General features: G+C 32.7%; 1 protein-coding gene across 2 annotated transcripts in view; it reads left to right on the top strand.

Annotated features, from left to right (window-relative positions):
* UNC22_1 (Twitchin) overlaps positions 1 to 15754 on the top strand; it is a 197641-nt gene that overhangs the window by 127482 nt on the left and 54405 nt on the right. For both annotated transcript variants that reach the window (XM_051213168.1, XM_051213169.1), the window contains exons 53-66: positions 199 to 450; positions 1946 to 2165; positions 2344 to 2526; positions 3909 to 4022; positions 5061 to 5369; positions 7182 to 7286; positions 8844 to 9038; positions 9095 to 9199; positions 9363 to 9557; positions 10775 to 11148; positions 11340 to 11631; positions 13085 to 13229; positions 13338 to 13495; positions 14898 to 15039. In XM_051213168.1, coding sequence (XP_051069120.1) covers positions 199 to 450; positions 1946 to 2165; positions 2344 to 2526; positions 3909 to 4022; positions 5061 to 5369; positions 7182 to 7286; positions 8844 to 9038; positions 9095 to 9199; positions 9363 to 9557; positions 10775 to 11148; positions 11340 to 11631; positions 13085 to 13229; positions 13338 to 13495; positions 14898 to 15039 — 2789 coding nt within the window. The remainder of the gene's footprint in view (positions 1 to 198; positions 451 to 1945; positions 2166 to 2343; positions 2527 to 3908; positions 4023 to 5060; positions 5370 to 7181; positions 7287 to 8843; positions 9039 to 9094; positions 9200 to 9362; positions 9558 to 10774; positions 11149 to 11339; positions 11632 to 13084; positions 13230 to 13337; positions 13496 to 14897; positions 15040 to 15754) is intronic.

Here is a 15754-nt window from a genome sequence, read left to right as displayed (position 1 = left end):
TAAGTTTTACTGACTTTTTTTTAAATAGCCAGTATCTTTTTTGTTATTAGTCAGTCACAACGTAGAGCCTGTGCGTATGTACATCACTTTTATGCTATTGAAATACTAAAGTTTATTCTAAATGCTCAAGTTTTCCAAACTACCTAAAACTTGTATGACTATTGTTATTATTTCCTTTTTCTTTTCTTAAAATAACAGGATGGCAAGCCTGTCCCATTAGATACAAATCGTTTTAAACTTGAAGTGACACCAAATGAAGTTATTATCACAGATACAAAAGCGGAAAAAGAAGATGCTGGACAGTATAAAGTTACTTTGAAAAATGAAAAAGGTGAAGCCAGTCATCCACTCACCGTGAAAGTACTAAGTCCACCTGATACTCCTGAAGGTCCTTTGGAAGTTAGTGATATCAAAGGTGATTCGTGCAAATTAACATGGAATCCTCCAAAGGTCAGTTATAAGTAATATGTAATTCGATACAATTGAAACGAATTAAATATTCATAGAAAATAGATGCAATTAGGCAAAAAAAAACTAGTTTGGTTTGTATTTAAAGCGAAATTTGAATAGTGTAATAAAAATTCACTTTATAAAAATCCTGAGCATTGTACTACTCGATAAAAACCTCCTTCCCAAACGTTTTTGGACACAACGTGGGACACATACGGTAAACTTTACAGTTATCCGACAAACCTCTATTTAAATATTGTAATTTTTCACTAATATATTACCATACGTTATGGATTGTAATATCTACCTAACAGTTACCAGGTGCTTTGACAATAAGAGCGACGATTGATCCAAGGATACTCACATCAAGGTTTAAGTGTAGATAAAATACGAAAGATCATATTTTTTAACCCCAATTTTTGTTTATAAATCGCTTTATCCTGTGACTAGGTACCTTGTTGTTTTTAATTAGTAATCGTACCAAATTTTATCGATCCCAAAAGCAGTATCACCTTTATAAAAGTTTAGATCGAGATTTTCTCAATTCTCATTTGAATGAGGATAAATGTGAATTAAAAGTAATTAGGTGCTCTTTTCATTGACATTAATATCAAATCAATATTCAATTATATGTATTCTCGTAAAAAAAACATTACTTGAAAAATTATTAAAAATCAGGGATCTATCTCTCTAAAACACATAAGGGTCACGTTTTCTATATTGTGTGGAGTCACAAATGTCTATTGCTAGGGAATACCAAGTTGGTACTAAATGGCTGTTGGTTGTCCTATGGTCTATAAGGTTTTTCATTCAATATGAATTTACGACGATAAATATTTTCAAATTCAACTAATCTTTGCGAGACACCCAACCAAAAAACAATAAGTAACGTCGGTGACTGTCAGGTATCTGGGCTAGTTGCTTAGATAAAACACTATCCACTGAATCCATTGCCTCCAAATAGCATTTGCAAGCTCACCAATCCATGTAGGTAAACTTTTGCGTTCATCTCCCTCAAATCCTGATGCTTAGTTATGAACTCATTTTTTTAGTTATATTGGAACGTGTATATTTGGTTAATCACCTAAGCACTAAGGTAACATACACAACCTATGTACGTATGATTGTCCCATATCTATTGTCCAGGTAAAGTTACGAAATGAAATTTAGAACGACATTCCAATCTGTGAAGACTTAACTACAGAAATAGTACCTTGTGGAATTGGGAAATACTCACATTCCATCTTGGCACAAATCAGCGATTAGTTTAGTTCCACCTTTTTTAGAGCTCCTACTGTGGAAAAGTGTCTATCTTAAACTTAAACCGCTGATGCTTTGTTGCCCTGTGGCGTTTCATCGCATACGTTCATAAGCAATCTACTGGTTTATTTATTGCCTTGATATCCCAAATCCAAGTGACAGACAATGAGCTTTATTCATTCCAAAGCACTTGAAATATGTGGTCAATTTGACGTAATTTAACTTGATATTTCAGAATAATGGAGGCAGTCCGATAACAAATTATATTGTGGAGAAACTGGAACCGAGAACTGGAGAATGGTTGCCTGTTAGTAAATTTGTCCGAACTCCAGAATATGAAGTTACTGGTTTAGAACCAGGAAACAATTACAGATTTCGTGTACGAGCTGAAAATGAACTTGGAACAAGTGAACATTTAGAAACAAGCCGTTCAATACTGGCTGAAGAACCAAGTAGTAAGTTACATATGTGGGTATTCATTTATCACTCGATTCGTAATTGATTCTTAAATCTAGTGTGTTTAATACAGGACTACTAGACAATTTTTATAACATATCAATACTCTTTGTTATCATAGAAGAGAATCACAGAAATCATTCAACTGAAAAAGTGCATACTTTTTTCTTTATTTAGCTGTACCAGATGCGCCAAATAATTTGACCGTAGCTGATGTAGATGCTAATAAAGTTACACTGGAATGGTCTAAACCGCGTAATGATGGTGGTAAACGCGTAAACGGTTATATAGTTGAATATAAACCACTCAATTCAACAGAATGGGAACAAGCTGCTATTGTAAAAGATTTAACTGCCACTGGTAAGTTTCTGAGGCTACTATCCAGTAATTTAAAACATATTAACTACCTAAGTATTAACTAAATATGCAAAGTGTTTCAAATTGCTGCATCATAAATATCTTCCGGGACAAACATTGTGACTGAGAATGAGCTCAAAAATATAAATGTCTTTATTTGTTTTACGCAAACAAATCATATTCGTTTTATGTATGAACTAGAAAGTTACACAAAACTGACGTTTAGTAGGATGATTTGACTACCATTGGTTAGCCCAGGCAAATGTCATACTAACAGCCTCCAAAACAATGCTGAATGTACATAGTTTTATGAAGTGTTTAGAACGGTTAATCGTGTATAATGCATAGCCTCCTAGCCAACCCTATAAATCAAAATATATTTGGATTATTCACACGACATCTTCTAGATGTCTCTCAGCTCCCACAATATATTTCTGTCAGTCGGTTTAAACCTCATGGATCTCATTTTCAATTTCAATGATCCCACGACATAGAGTGACAATCATGTAACACCATGGATGCTGACTGTCGCATTACCTATATGGTTAGACTCTACCAGCATGAAGATGCAGTATGACCACTGTCTACCATTACGTGATTTTCATAAGAATGCTTTAAAAGTAAATAATTTGGAATGACAATCATATAGATTCGGTATAATCACGCATATGAGTCAGGGTATGTCGGAGTCAGTGAGCTGATTTAATCAAAAATACACTATTAAACTGAATATTTCAAATTCATTTTTTCCTAAGCAAACCGACTTCACTCTCATAGTAATTTGAAACAGGTTATCTCTTTGATAAATTTAGATAATGCAATGAGAAGACGAAGATTATCAGAAAAGAGTTATATATTTGAGCGTTTATTTCCAAACAATCTGATCACACATTTATTTGTTAAGGCATTTACATATGAAAAATAATGGTCAACCAGACAAACTGAATAAAACAATGTGTACTTTATATTTCAAATGGCTTATGATGTGAATGTGTAATCAGATTGTTCGAAATGTATTGCGCTAAAATATCACAGCAAAATAATTCGACAAACGAATCTTTTCAAAGGAGATCATTTTGAAAGCCATATATGCATTAAATTATAAGCATGTAAACAAGCTGAATGATTATTGATGGTATTCGTCAAGTATTGACCTCAGTTGGTGTACCATCGAATGTCAGGGGACATTTAACAATTATGGGTATTCATAACCTCTCACAAGAAGGTAGGACAAAAGAAGAGTAAACTTGAGTGGCGATGTAAGGTAGTGAACATACTTGTGTTGTAGCTAGATTACTTTTTGTAGGAAATTACTTTTCATTTATGTTACTTAATTTTAAAAGATTTTTGATAATAATTTCTTTTTGTTTCAAATATTTTAAAAGTCGATGGGTTGAAAAAGGGTGAAAAATATATGTTCCGTGTTTTTGCTAGAAATGAAGTAGGTGTGAGTCAACCATGCTCAACCAATCGTGCAGTGGAATGTAAACCGAAACATAGTAAGTAAATTTATGAAATTCGTAAACTATTACTAATGTATATATATATATATATATATATATATATATATTGGGACGGCTTCCGAGAATTACGAAGGAGCCTCCAAAGGCCTTCAAGGAGCTGAAGAGTTTCCATCAAATCAGAATGTAATGGAGGTTTCTAGAATATCAACATGGCATACCACGATTGAACAGTAGCATAATTTGACTCTTTGAGGACTGGCTGAATTATAATGACGTTATAACAAATGCTAATATCTATAAAAACCCGTGATTTTCTCTACATTTTGATTCTTACCCAACAAACACTTCTTCAGCTTTCTTCTGATTTTGCGACTGTGGGGTTCTATACGTTAACTTATTATTTTTATGTTCATAGTAGACAAAAACGAATTAAAATTTCTTCATCCATCTCAATACTTTAAAAAAATCGTGGAATATCTCATTGACATCATAACTAATTTGTTGGTTTATTAGACTCTTCCGTTTTCATCATATAAAACTATGAAGCACTCATAGCTTTCCGACAGATTTATAAAACCTAAAGTAAACATATTCCATCAGTACAGAACACTTCATGGACATTGAAAGCCATTCAACTTCTGCTTGATAATTACGACAATAATCTCTCTGTAAATATTATGATTGATCACAAAATATACAAATAGTATTGTAGTGAACGAACACTCAGGCGGGAAAGACCGAAATTACAGAGTTCTTTTGTAAAATATGTATGTGAATACATCTTTGCACATCCTCCATCAGTTGTTTCTTACAATCCTCATCATTACTTCATTTCTGTTGTTATCTTGATTACTTTTGTTTTCTTCTCTCCATTTCAATCTTCTGTTGGCATGCATTCCGCTTCCGAATGGTGCTACATACCACTTATGTCTATCAACATAAGTAGCATATACCACAGCACCACTAGTTTGTAAATTTTTAGGTTTGTGATGACAATTGATTAATTTCTATAAATTTATGTACAACTTTTTATCTACTGAAGTGTAAAATTTCAATTCCACTCAATTTTAACAGCTACAGCCGATAGCCCAGGACGACCAAATGTAGATGATATAGGAAAGAATTCAATCGATTTATCCTGGTCACGTCCAGCCAAAGATGGTGGTGCTAAGGTGACAGGGTATATTGTTGAAAAACGGAAAAAGAATTCACCAGATTGGGAACCTGCTGTATCAGGAAATACACCTGTTACTGGTACACAAGCACACATCGATGATTTAGATGAGAATGGTGAATATGAATTCCGTATCAAACCAGTAAATGCAGCTGGAGTTGGTGAACCAAGTGAACCTACTCCGATGACTAAAATTAGACCAAAAAGAGGTAACAATTATTTTCATGTCTTCTTTAATTTTAGCACTTATAGTTGTAGAAGTAACTGTTCTATTTAAAATTTAGTGATGATAAATAATTGATGTTTACGAGTTATAAGTAAGGTTAAATAAAATAATCTAGATTATATATGATATGACGGATGTTTTTAAATATATTTCTATCTCTCAAGTATACTTCGATAATAAGACTAGTCAAGTTATTATCAGATCCAGGATTCACGACCCAGAATAGAGAATCAGATTAATCGCTAGATAATATTTTATTCAATGCAGTTAATAGCATTCACACACACACTAAGTTCGAAGTAGAAATCAATAACAGGAAATCACACATTTAATGGTCAGTAGGCTAAGTGACTGTTTGTCGACACTCAGTGACCATTTATATTTCACCTTCACTATCACATATCAATATAGAAGTATTGCTTCAGATGCGTATTATGTAAACTTACGTTTATATTTGGTTCTCTCTTGTTCTACGTTATGAGATACTTACTTACTTACTTACGCCTGCTACTCCCAATGGAGCATAGGCCGCTGACCAGCATTCTCCAACCCACTCTGTCCTGGGCCTTTTTTTCCAGTTCCATCCAATTCTTGTTCATTTTTCTCATGTCTATTTCCATTTCTCGGCGTAATGTGTTCTTTGGTCTTCCTCTTTTCCTTTGGCCTTGAGGATTCTATGTGAGAGCTTGTCTTGTGATGCAGTTGTGTGCTTTCCTCAATGTGTGTCCTATCCACTTCCAGCGCTTCTTCCTGATTTCTTCCTCCGCTGGGATCTGGTTTGTTCTCTCCCACAGTACGTTGTTGCTAATAGTGTCCGGCCAACGGATCTGAAGTATTTTGCGTTATGAGTTCTCATTATTGAACAAACTAACTGGACAGTTGATGAAGCCTGAAAAAAATCGAACGTTTGGACTAAACATTTTGAGACTCATTAAATGACTATAAATGGCTGTAAATAAATGGCAGGTTTTTATCTCAAGTCATACTATAACTGGCATTCTGTAGACGGTATAAATGTTTTAAGATTTCTTATTACCGTTTAAGTGGGCAATTAAGAATATAGACATAAGCTTGATTATTATAAAAATCACTTTCAATTGTCAAACAGTGTTATAAAACTATTGAGTTTAGTAGTAGACTTATATTGATTCAGTATCCTTTGTATTCTTTTATTTTTCAAACATTTACAGTGTAATCATCAAAACTATCTGAAGACAAATGATATTAAGATGGTTTTCAATAACAACGTGATAAGTTGAACAGTTGAATATTATATGATCAGATATATATTTCTTTCCCTTGACTTACGGATATCATTTAAGCAGACCAGGTCTTCAAATGTGTTCCAGTAATGAAGGTCATTAGCCCATAGCACCCTCCATACAATGAACTATATTTTAGTCAAGATTTTTAAATTATCTATAGAGAAAAATGTATCTGTTTATGAAATGTTGGCTGTATTCAGAATGATTAAATTTATTCATTTATAGCAACCAATTAAACTAGCCAATGAATTAGTTATTCACATTGATGAAGAAGACTTCAGGTGCTTGCGTTCATATTCTTGTTTAGTCACATGTATATTTGTTCATTTAATCAGTTTTCATCTCGTAGTTAGAAAATGTATGATACTTTTTCTAAGATCTATTGTAGTTAGATTTAAACTGTCACTGATGATTTTGTAATGTTGGCTTCTATAGTCTTATTACAATAACAACTATGAATTGAATTTCATTAACAGCATTAATGTATATATCTATTTTTTACTTACTTCTTTCTTATTTGTCACATCAAGATAAACCAAACCCACCTGAAGACGTTGAAGTCAATGATCTTTCAGCAGATAGCTGTAAACTAACCTGGAAACCTCCAGCTAAAGATGGAGGCGCTCCGATTACTGGTAAAACTATTTTATGCAATGCGTTATGCGTCACTTTATTGAAGATAATTTTTTATATAGATGATTCTTAGCAGAAACATATACGAACACTACTGGGTCCTACCTCAATTTTAGTAGCGTAGCTGTACCACACTCTTTATTAATCTGCCGCTTCCAGATCTCATCTTGGAGAATTCAGAACTAAGGTTAATTAGTAATTAATTATTCCTTGAAATGGTTGTACTGAAACCCTTTGAACTAAATTAGTGTGAATAATTACAAAGATTTTGGTTATTTATTTATCAATATAAAAAAAGATATTCCTCACCCAGAATTTGTTGCTACCCCAAACTTTTCGCTTATTTCAAGATAGTAATCGATATCTAAAACGGAAATCGCTAGCGTCCAATGTTTCATGGACGCAAATATCGTCGTACGGATCATATATACAACATGGAAAAGTGTTTTCAATGAACATAAGGTTATACACCAAATCTAAATTAAATCACTGCAGTCTGCAATCTCACTTTATCATGGTGCACAGATTTTCACTAGTTCTAATCAAATATTATTTCAGTTATTGTAATGTGTAATACTATGAGTTGTAATTTATATATGAGGTTGCTGAATTTCATACATAAAAACACTTGTTCACAATGTAATTTAACTCAAAATGGCAAAACATATAAGTCCAAACTTCCTCAAGTTCCAAAACTTATCCTAAGTCAATAAAACATAGAGTTTAGTCAATAATGCATATTTGAAGAGCTTCTTCAGTCTATTTTTCGCTTTCAGGTCTATTGGTTTCATCAAAAGACAGTGATGACATCTCTCATCGTCAAAACACGATAATACTGTCAATAAAACGCTTTGAAAGCTTCATGATTTTATAAAGGTTGATCATTGAGCCGTGACATTTTGTAACTATATTCCTGGGTAGATTCTTACTAGACGGCTTGTGTGTATTCAATGTCGAGAAATGAGAGCTGTTAATTTTCGCAAGTTGCATAAACAAAAGATTGAGTTTGATTTCAAACCATACCTCTTAAGATTCTATCATAAAATTACCATGTCTCCCTGAAATAGTGTCACAAGCCTTCTCACTGAGAGCGTGGATCAAGATTTACTACTGTAATATGTACATGGCTATTCAGCTAAATTTACGACTTGATCACAACAGTAAGATTATGAGGGATATGCAGATTTCATTTTCTTTGAGATTTAACGTTCATGAATGTGCAACTAAAAATGACTTTTACTCTACCTACAAACAACTTGGTTTAATATTGAAGAGTGACGTTTTGTTGGAATGGTGTTATAGAACGGTAAATAAGTATCATCATTATCACCATCTTGATAAAAGAAATTGCCTCTTGCAGAAAGATAAATTCATGTAAGACTAATCTACTCTTTCAAAACTATTTCGTCATTTTACAATGAAATTTTACTTTACTTATTAAATGCATGTTCGGCAACATTGTAAACTTCTCATTCACGAAGTTATGCATTCTTTTAGCAAAAAGTAACCTGATGAAAAAAGTTATTCTAATTACCGATAAATTTATTTCTTATTTATAGATTATATCGTTGAAAAATGTGACGCAACAACTGGAATCTGGGAGAAAGTTCCTGCTTTAATTGTGGGAACATCATGTCCTATTAAAGGTTTAGTTGAAGGGAAACGTTACCGCTTTCGAGTATCAGCTGTTAATCCATTAGGTCAAAGTGAACCTACTGAATTATTAAATGCTGTAACGGCTAAAAATCCTTTCGGTAAGATCATTTTTATTTTTAAGAATGTTTAATCCATTATGTTTTTTCATAAACAGATGCACCAGATTCACCTGATAATTTAAATATGGATTCATTTGATAAACATTCTGTGGATCTCTCATGGACTCCACCAAAACATGACGGTGGAAATCCTATTAAAGGTAGGTTGTGTGTGTGTGTTCACTGAAATAATAAGTATATTATGAGATTATTATAAAGTTAATTGTCCTTACGAAGTCATGAAAGTGAATGTTATTATATTGACTGTATTGTGTCATATTAACAATAATAATCTGAACCCAAGGTTTTTATCACCCCAAATAGGATATCTTATTGAAAAGCGTACACCTAAAGGTGAATGGAAACAAGCAACAAATGGATTGGTAACAAATCCTTCAGCTCATTTAACAGGTCTTGAACCAGGTGAAACTTACGAATTCCGTGTAAGTGCCGTGAATGACGCTGGTCCAGGGCGCCCATCAAGGGCCACAGCACCTCATGTTATGAAAGATCCAAGTTGTAAGTCCTTTTTTGAACTATTCGCCACTTTTTTTTCACAAATCTAAACTTCAGTATAAAACCACTCCGTAATTTCTAATCTGAGTTACGTTGAATGTGAAATTGTATCTCCTTAAAATAAATTTCTACACATACTATTTATTTCAGTATTTAAAAACAAAGAGCATTACAGCTAACTATCGTCTTGAAGAAACTGTACATTTACAAATCCATAGTTATTATCTTTGTATTACAATCGACAAAATATTAAAGTTGGATTAATTCGTATTAGAAAAAATATAATGGCAAACTTCTTGTCGATTAAGTTTAAATTAATTCAAATTACTAACAAGATAACATAACATCATTGATAGTATTAAGAAAAAGGTCATACGTAATGGGTAAATAATGACAAATGGTGAGGTCATAAGTTGAAAGCTTATGTTAAACAAGCTAATAAAAAAAATAGGAATTTGTGTTCTAGTTGTTATGATAAATAACAATAATAAGGATATTAGGGACAATTAGTAACAGGCGTATCATTCTGAATGAGAAAGATGAATGTGTAATTATGGATAAGAAAAGTGCATGGTAAGGGAGTGGAAATCATGAAGAATAAAATGATCCTAATGTGTGCCAAGGTAAATGGAAAAGGTGTATAATTCATTTTTGTGTTAGTTGTTTGGATCTTCTCATTGATTTTTAGGACTGGGATTGATCAGTCTCTTATTGGTAAATGTGCATTCTATGAGGATTGTCTTGATTTACAAGTATTATAAGCAGAGATGGATGGTGAACTTAATAGCTAAGGGAATAACGCTATGGCGTTCGGAACGAACGGTACTGAATTCGAGTTTAGAGTGAATATCACCTCTGGGATGCAGGAACATTCAACTGATGAGTCCAAAACGAGACGAAAGGCGCCTCCTGCTTTCCATTGCTAACCATCATTCATCTCTGATTAGGAAGGGTATATGTATACTTTTCGTATATATAATTTGGGTCTCCTTGAACTGATATCTATTGTTTCAGCCATGTAGAGTAAGCGTAATCTCGCACCTTTTGGTAAATTACTATGAGCATGGCATATATATATCCGAGAAAGCACACTCAAATTTAATATTATATTTGTAGTTAGTTAAATGGAAATGAATGGTACTGTTTTACTCAAAAACACAAAATTAGAAGAATTAATCAAACAATTAATTTCTCAATTATATTTACTACTAATTTAACAGATCCTGCTGCAGCACCAGAGTCATTAAATGTGGATAAAGTTAATAAAAATGGTGTAAAATTATCATGGCAAAAACCACGTAAAGATGGTGGAAGTAAAATCACTGGATATCAAGTGGAAAAGAAAGATGAAAATGGTAATTGGGTACCTGTGAAACAGACTACAGAACCATGTGCATTTATCCCAATGAAGGAGGGTGAGACTGCACAATTTCGTGTACGTGCAGTGAACGATGAGGGTCCAGGTGAACCGACTCGACCTACTGCACCTGTGACAGCTGTTGATCAACCAGAAGCACCGAGAATATGTACCCCTGATGATTGTGTTGGTGGTTTAGGCAGTGGAGTTGGTGGTTTGAAAGATATTAGTATAAAGGTAAGTAGTCTAATAAAATTTTTAGATGCTTCTATTTATATATCATAACACAAACTAAGCTCATTTGTTGTACACGGTTGAATAATTGTATTTATACTATTGATTACAAATTATCTCAAACTAATATAAAAGTATGAAACAAATTGTGATTAACGATAATATTATCAAATAATAATGTTTTTTTATTTCAGGCTGGACAGGAATTAAAACTACCAGTGGCTTGGTTTGGTCATCCAAAACCTACATTTAATTGGACATTAAATGGTGAACCAGTGAAGATTGATGGAGTTCGTGTTACCCAAAAAGACGAGCCTTTACCACCTCCCTCTCATCCTGGACCTGGAGGACATTTGGAACTTTCACCTGGTGGTATTGTCTTACTCGTTATTCCTAAAGTGAAACGATCTGATCATGGAAGATATCAATTAACAGTAATGAATGATTTGGGTCAAGCAAGTACTTCATGTCAAGTAGAAGTTATGGGTGAGTTAAATAACAATTGGTACCTGATTTCAGTCATACTTTTACAACGCCCGATGGTATACATATATATTATAATTCAATAATATTCTAACTCAAAATCATTAAAAGGATAGTGACTATTTTTTGTAACACCATTTTATCAGGTATTTTCGTGCATGATTTTTTGAATGATTTGCAAAATAAAAGGAAGAACAGGAGTATACGGTGACAGAAATCATATCGATAATTTAGAATGAATAGTTTATTAAAACCCCGTGTAATACATTGCGAAACGATTGGTTAGCCTTTTTCTAACCAATTTTATTAATTGATTTGCAAGTGGGTACTAAACAAACATTTTTAAAAATCCGGATAAATCTCATTTATCAAAAGTCAAACTGAATTAACAATATTATTTACCTTTATCAGTAAATAGCTCTCATACAAACTTAATACGAGTTAAACAACTTCTGAAAAGAAGGAAACACTGGACATTTGTGCTATTCTTGTATTGATCTTTTGAGGTGTCAGTACTAATAACTTCATATGGGATCATGCCCAGGATTTGTCCAGATTTGTCTATGAACAGACAAAAAATCCTCGCTAATTCATTGAATAATTTACCAGCTAGTAGATTTAGTATAGTTATCACCATAATAGATGTTACGATGACAGATACTCTAAACAACCCATCTTTTGCTTGATCGAATGCTGGTGAGTTAAATAAAAAAGGATAAATCAATTTTATCTATGATGGGAGACATTTTAATTCTATCCCGATCGTTACCATTTATTTTCGAACTATTACAGGTGTTATAATCTAAAATTTCTTGATGTTTCTTTACGTAGATCTGAATGAATCTCCAATAAATTTTTCGAAAAGATATTAAATACGTACACTTAACAATCATTATATTTTTTTCTGGCATTTGAATTTACTTTTTGCCTAAAGGGAAATGAAAATCATAGGAAACAATAATAATTAACACTACTGCATAATATTTGACATAAATGTATCTATGTTGAATATTTTATCCCGGAAGGTTCTTAATAGAATATGTCACTGTGTAACAAAATTATCAAGTTGAATTTGTATTGTACACTTCCAGTTCTTCTTGTCTAGCAAGTAGCATCACTAGGTCCATGAAAAGTTCTTTCAGTTCAGCTCATAACTTCTAATGCAAGTGGTGAATGATGATGGCTGTTCATTTGCAAGTGATTATTTCTGTTAGCACACTTTATCTGTTTAAAGCAGACTTTTCTAAATCTTCCAGTTATTAGTTGGCAGCTGATTTTACCACAAAATAATGTGATCTAGAGGCCTGCAGGTCTTTTATTTTTCCCCTGTAATTTCAATGGTTTGTTAGCTAGTGTTAATTCATGATGTGAAATTAGCCTACAGATATAGAAAATTACCCACAAACTACATTATATCATATTTTGAAATTTGATTCGTCTTTATTTTTATTCTAAGATGCTCCATCTGCACCTGGAGGACCTCTTGAAACAACTGATATCAGTGCAAATGAAATAACCTTGAGCTGGAAGCCTCCTATAGATGATGGTGGACAGCCTATTACAAATTACAGACTTGAGAAACGTCCGAAAGGTTCAGATAGGTCAGTCACTTTTTCAATTTTTAAATCATTTCTGTCATATTGTTCATTCTTTTATAGTCAGATATTTATTTTTTTAAAAATCACGTTTTACTGTTTCCTTGAATGTAGTTGGCAGACAGTTAGTGGATTTTTAAAATCACCGAATGCAACAGTCAGAAATCTTGAAGAAGGTACAGAATATGAATTTAGAGTTATGGCTGAAAATCCATTAGGACTTAGTGAACCACTCATGACCAGTTCACCAATAAAAGCAAGGCATCCATTTGGTAAGTTCGTCATACATATATGTCTTTTAAAATTAAACAAATAGCTTTTAATTTTCTCTAAAAATTAACTGGAAATGACAACTATGAGATTCAATAACATACTTTGGTGTTGCTGGTGTTAACAGTTTTTTTTACATATCAGGGAAAATTTTTAAAAATTTTACTCGTAATATCCATTGAATAGTCGTTCTAAAAGAGTAATACATGGAAAAAAGCATTCAATACTGACATGTAAATTGACTCATTTACCAAATTTTTCTGCGCTTCTATAAATGTGCACATGATTAACAATTTACATGGGTGAGATATTTTTAGAACAACGTATTGAATTACAGGTGAACTAAGCCATGTTAGTAGGTGTAGACTACCTGATTGGGATCAGCGAGACGATAGCAACCGATGGTTAGAGACCCTGAATGACATGGCTCAAAATCGTTTGCAACGGCTCAGATGCATCCATTCTATGTGTTCTCCCAAATTCTAATCTTCTGAATTCTTCATGTCCCCTTTTTTCTCTTTCCACATTTATTTCACTGGGTCATACTTCTTAAATAACATCTTCAAAACATAATCTTTCCGATTACTGCTTATACTCTTACTACCTCTACCACTACGGGATTTGAATCGACAACTGCATCTCTGTTGTAGTGTGGTACGACAACTCGAACGGATGTACGTACGTACGAAGTCCTACGTTATTGCTGACTGACTGAGATCATGCATGACTTTTGAATATATTTTCCAAAAATATTATCATTACTAGTTTTTATTCAATCAAACGTTTACATGTAACAATATTCGTAGTTTACTTCTGTGGATCTCGGAGAAATTCAATAAATTAGTACACTCGTTTAATCTTTCAGTTTGAAAAACTACTGTCACACTTGTAAGACAATATTTTACATAACTGTACACTGATTTATCTAAGCAAATGGATGAGACTTTCATTACATTCACATTTATTGAAATACCGAAAGTTGTTATTAACATAAACTGAAGTTTAATACTAGGGCAACTTTACTATTACTGATATTTAACTATTTAAATGAATACAATTTAAACAACTGAATTGTTGCTTCTAGTGAAATTGACTTGTTAGGTATTTTAAGATAGTGTATTAGTCATTTCTTTACTCTTTGAAATAGCTTGGAAAAGTTGAATTGAAGAGGAAATAAAGATACATTAACTTACTGGTTAAGGTCTTAAATAAGACAACATCTAACCAAGGGAAGATTTGTTTTACTTGTTTTAGGTAAACGACAATACAGGTAGTAATTTCTGTTGAAAAATTATTATTAATATGTAATTTTTACTAAGACCATTTGAATATTTACTTTTAAGATGTCTTTTTTATATCTGTTCATATTTTCATTAGCCATAAACCTTATTCTCTGTGTTCTAGATCCACCTTCTGGGATGTCACAGCCAACAGTTGAGAATGTTACAGATGATTCAGTGACATTATCGTGGGAGCCACCTAGAAAAGGTCCAATTACTGGTTATACAATAGAAAAGCGTGGAAAAGGAGATCGTGCTTGGACTAAGTGAGTTTATTATTGAAGTAGTCAAAAATAATAGTATATAGTTTGTCACCTTATTGTCTAAGCTTGTCTGAGCCTTTTTGTTGCTTTAGACATTATTTTATCATCGAGTGTCACACAACATTTTCATTCAACTACTGAACATGCTTCAAGTTAGGTCCGAAGTTTTATTATTCACAACACTACTTCCGTTTCTGTATTAAATATACATGAGGAGAGAAGGTGCAATCTACTACTTTAAAGCAAAACTTAGACGGATCGACATGTCTTTTTTATTGAAATAACATCAGTTATTTACTAAAAACATATTCTTGATGAACTGAAAAGTTAACCTTTTAACTAGCTCATATTATTCTCAAAATCATGCTGCATCATTTTAAAATATAATCCTTTATAAATCTACAGTGAGAAAACAATTCACTGGCGTAGATGCTACACTAGAACATTTTTAGGGGATTTTAACCAAGATTGATTGAATGAATAATAAAATTTTTGAAATGATAAAAAGTTTTATTCACCTTACACCAAAACATTTCACACATCCATTCTTGATATATTTGATTATTGGATAAAGAATAATTATTAATCAAAACACATCACCAAAGGTAGTTCTGGAGGTTATTATTTTGAAGACTTAGTCACGGACGACTACAAAATTAACATCTATTTTGAGGATAAACCACTAAGTGCTAATCAGCTACCTTGTTTTCGCATATGA

This window comes from Schistosoma haematobium, chromosome 3 (assembly GCF_000699445.3).
Source record: "Schistosoma haematobium chromosome 3, whole genome shotgun sequence".
Classification (NCBI taxonomy): Eukaryota; Metazoa; Platyhelminthes; class Trematoda; order Strigeidida; family Schistosomatidae; genus Schistosoma; species Schistosoma haematobium.
Note: the sequence above shows the minus strand (reverse complement) of the source record. Positions and strands in the feature narration are given on the sequence as shown.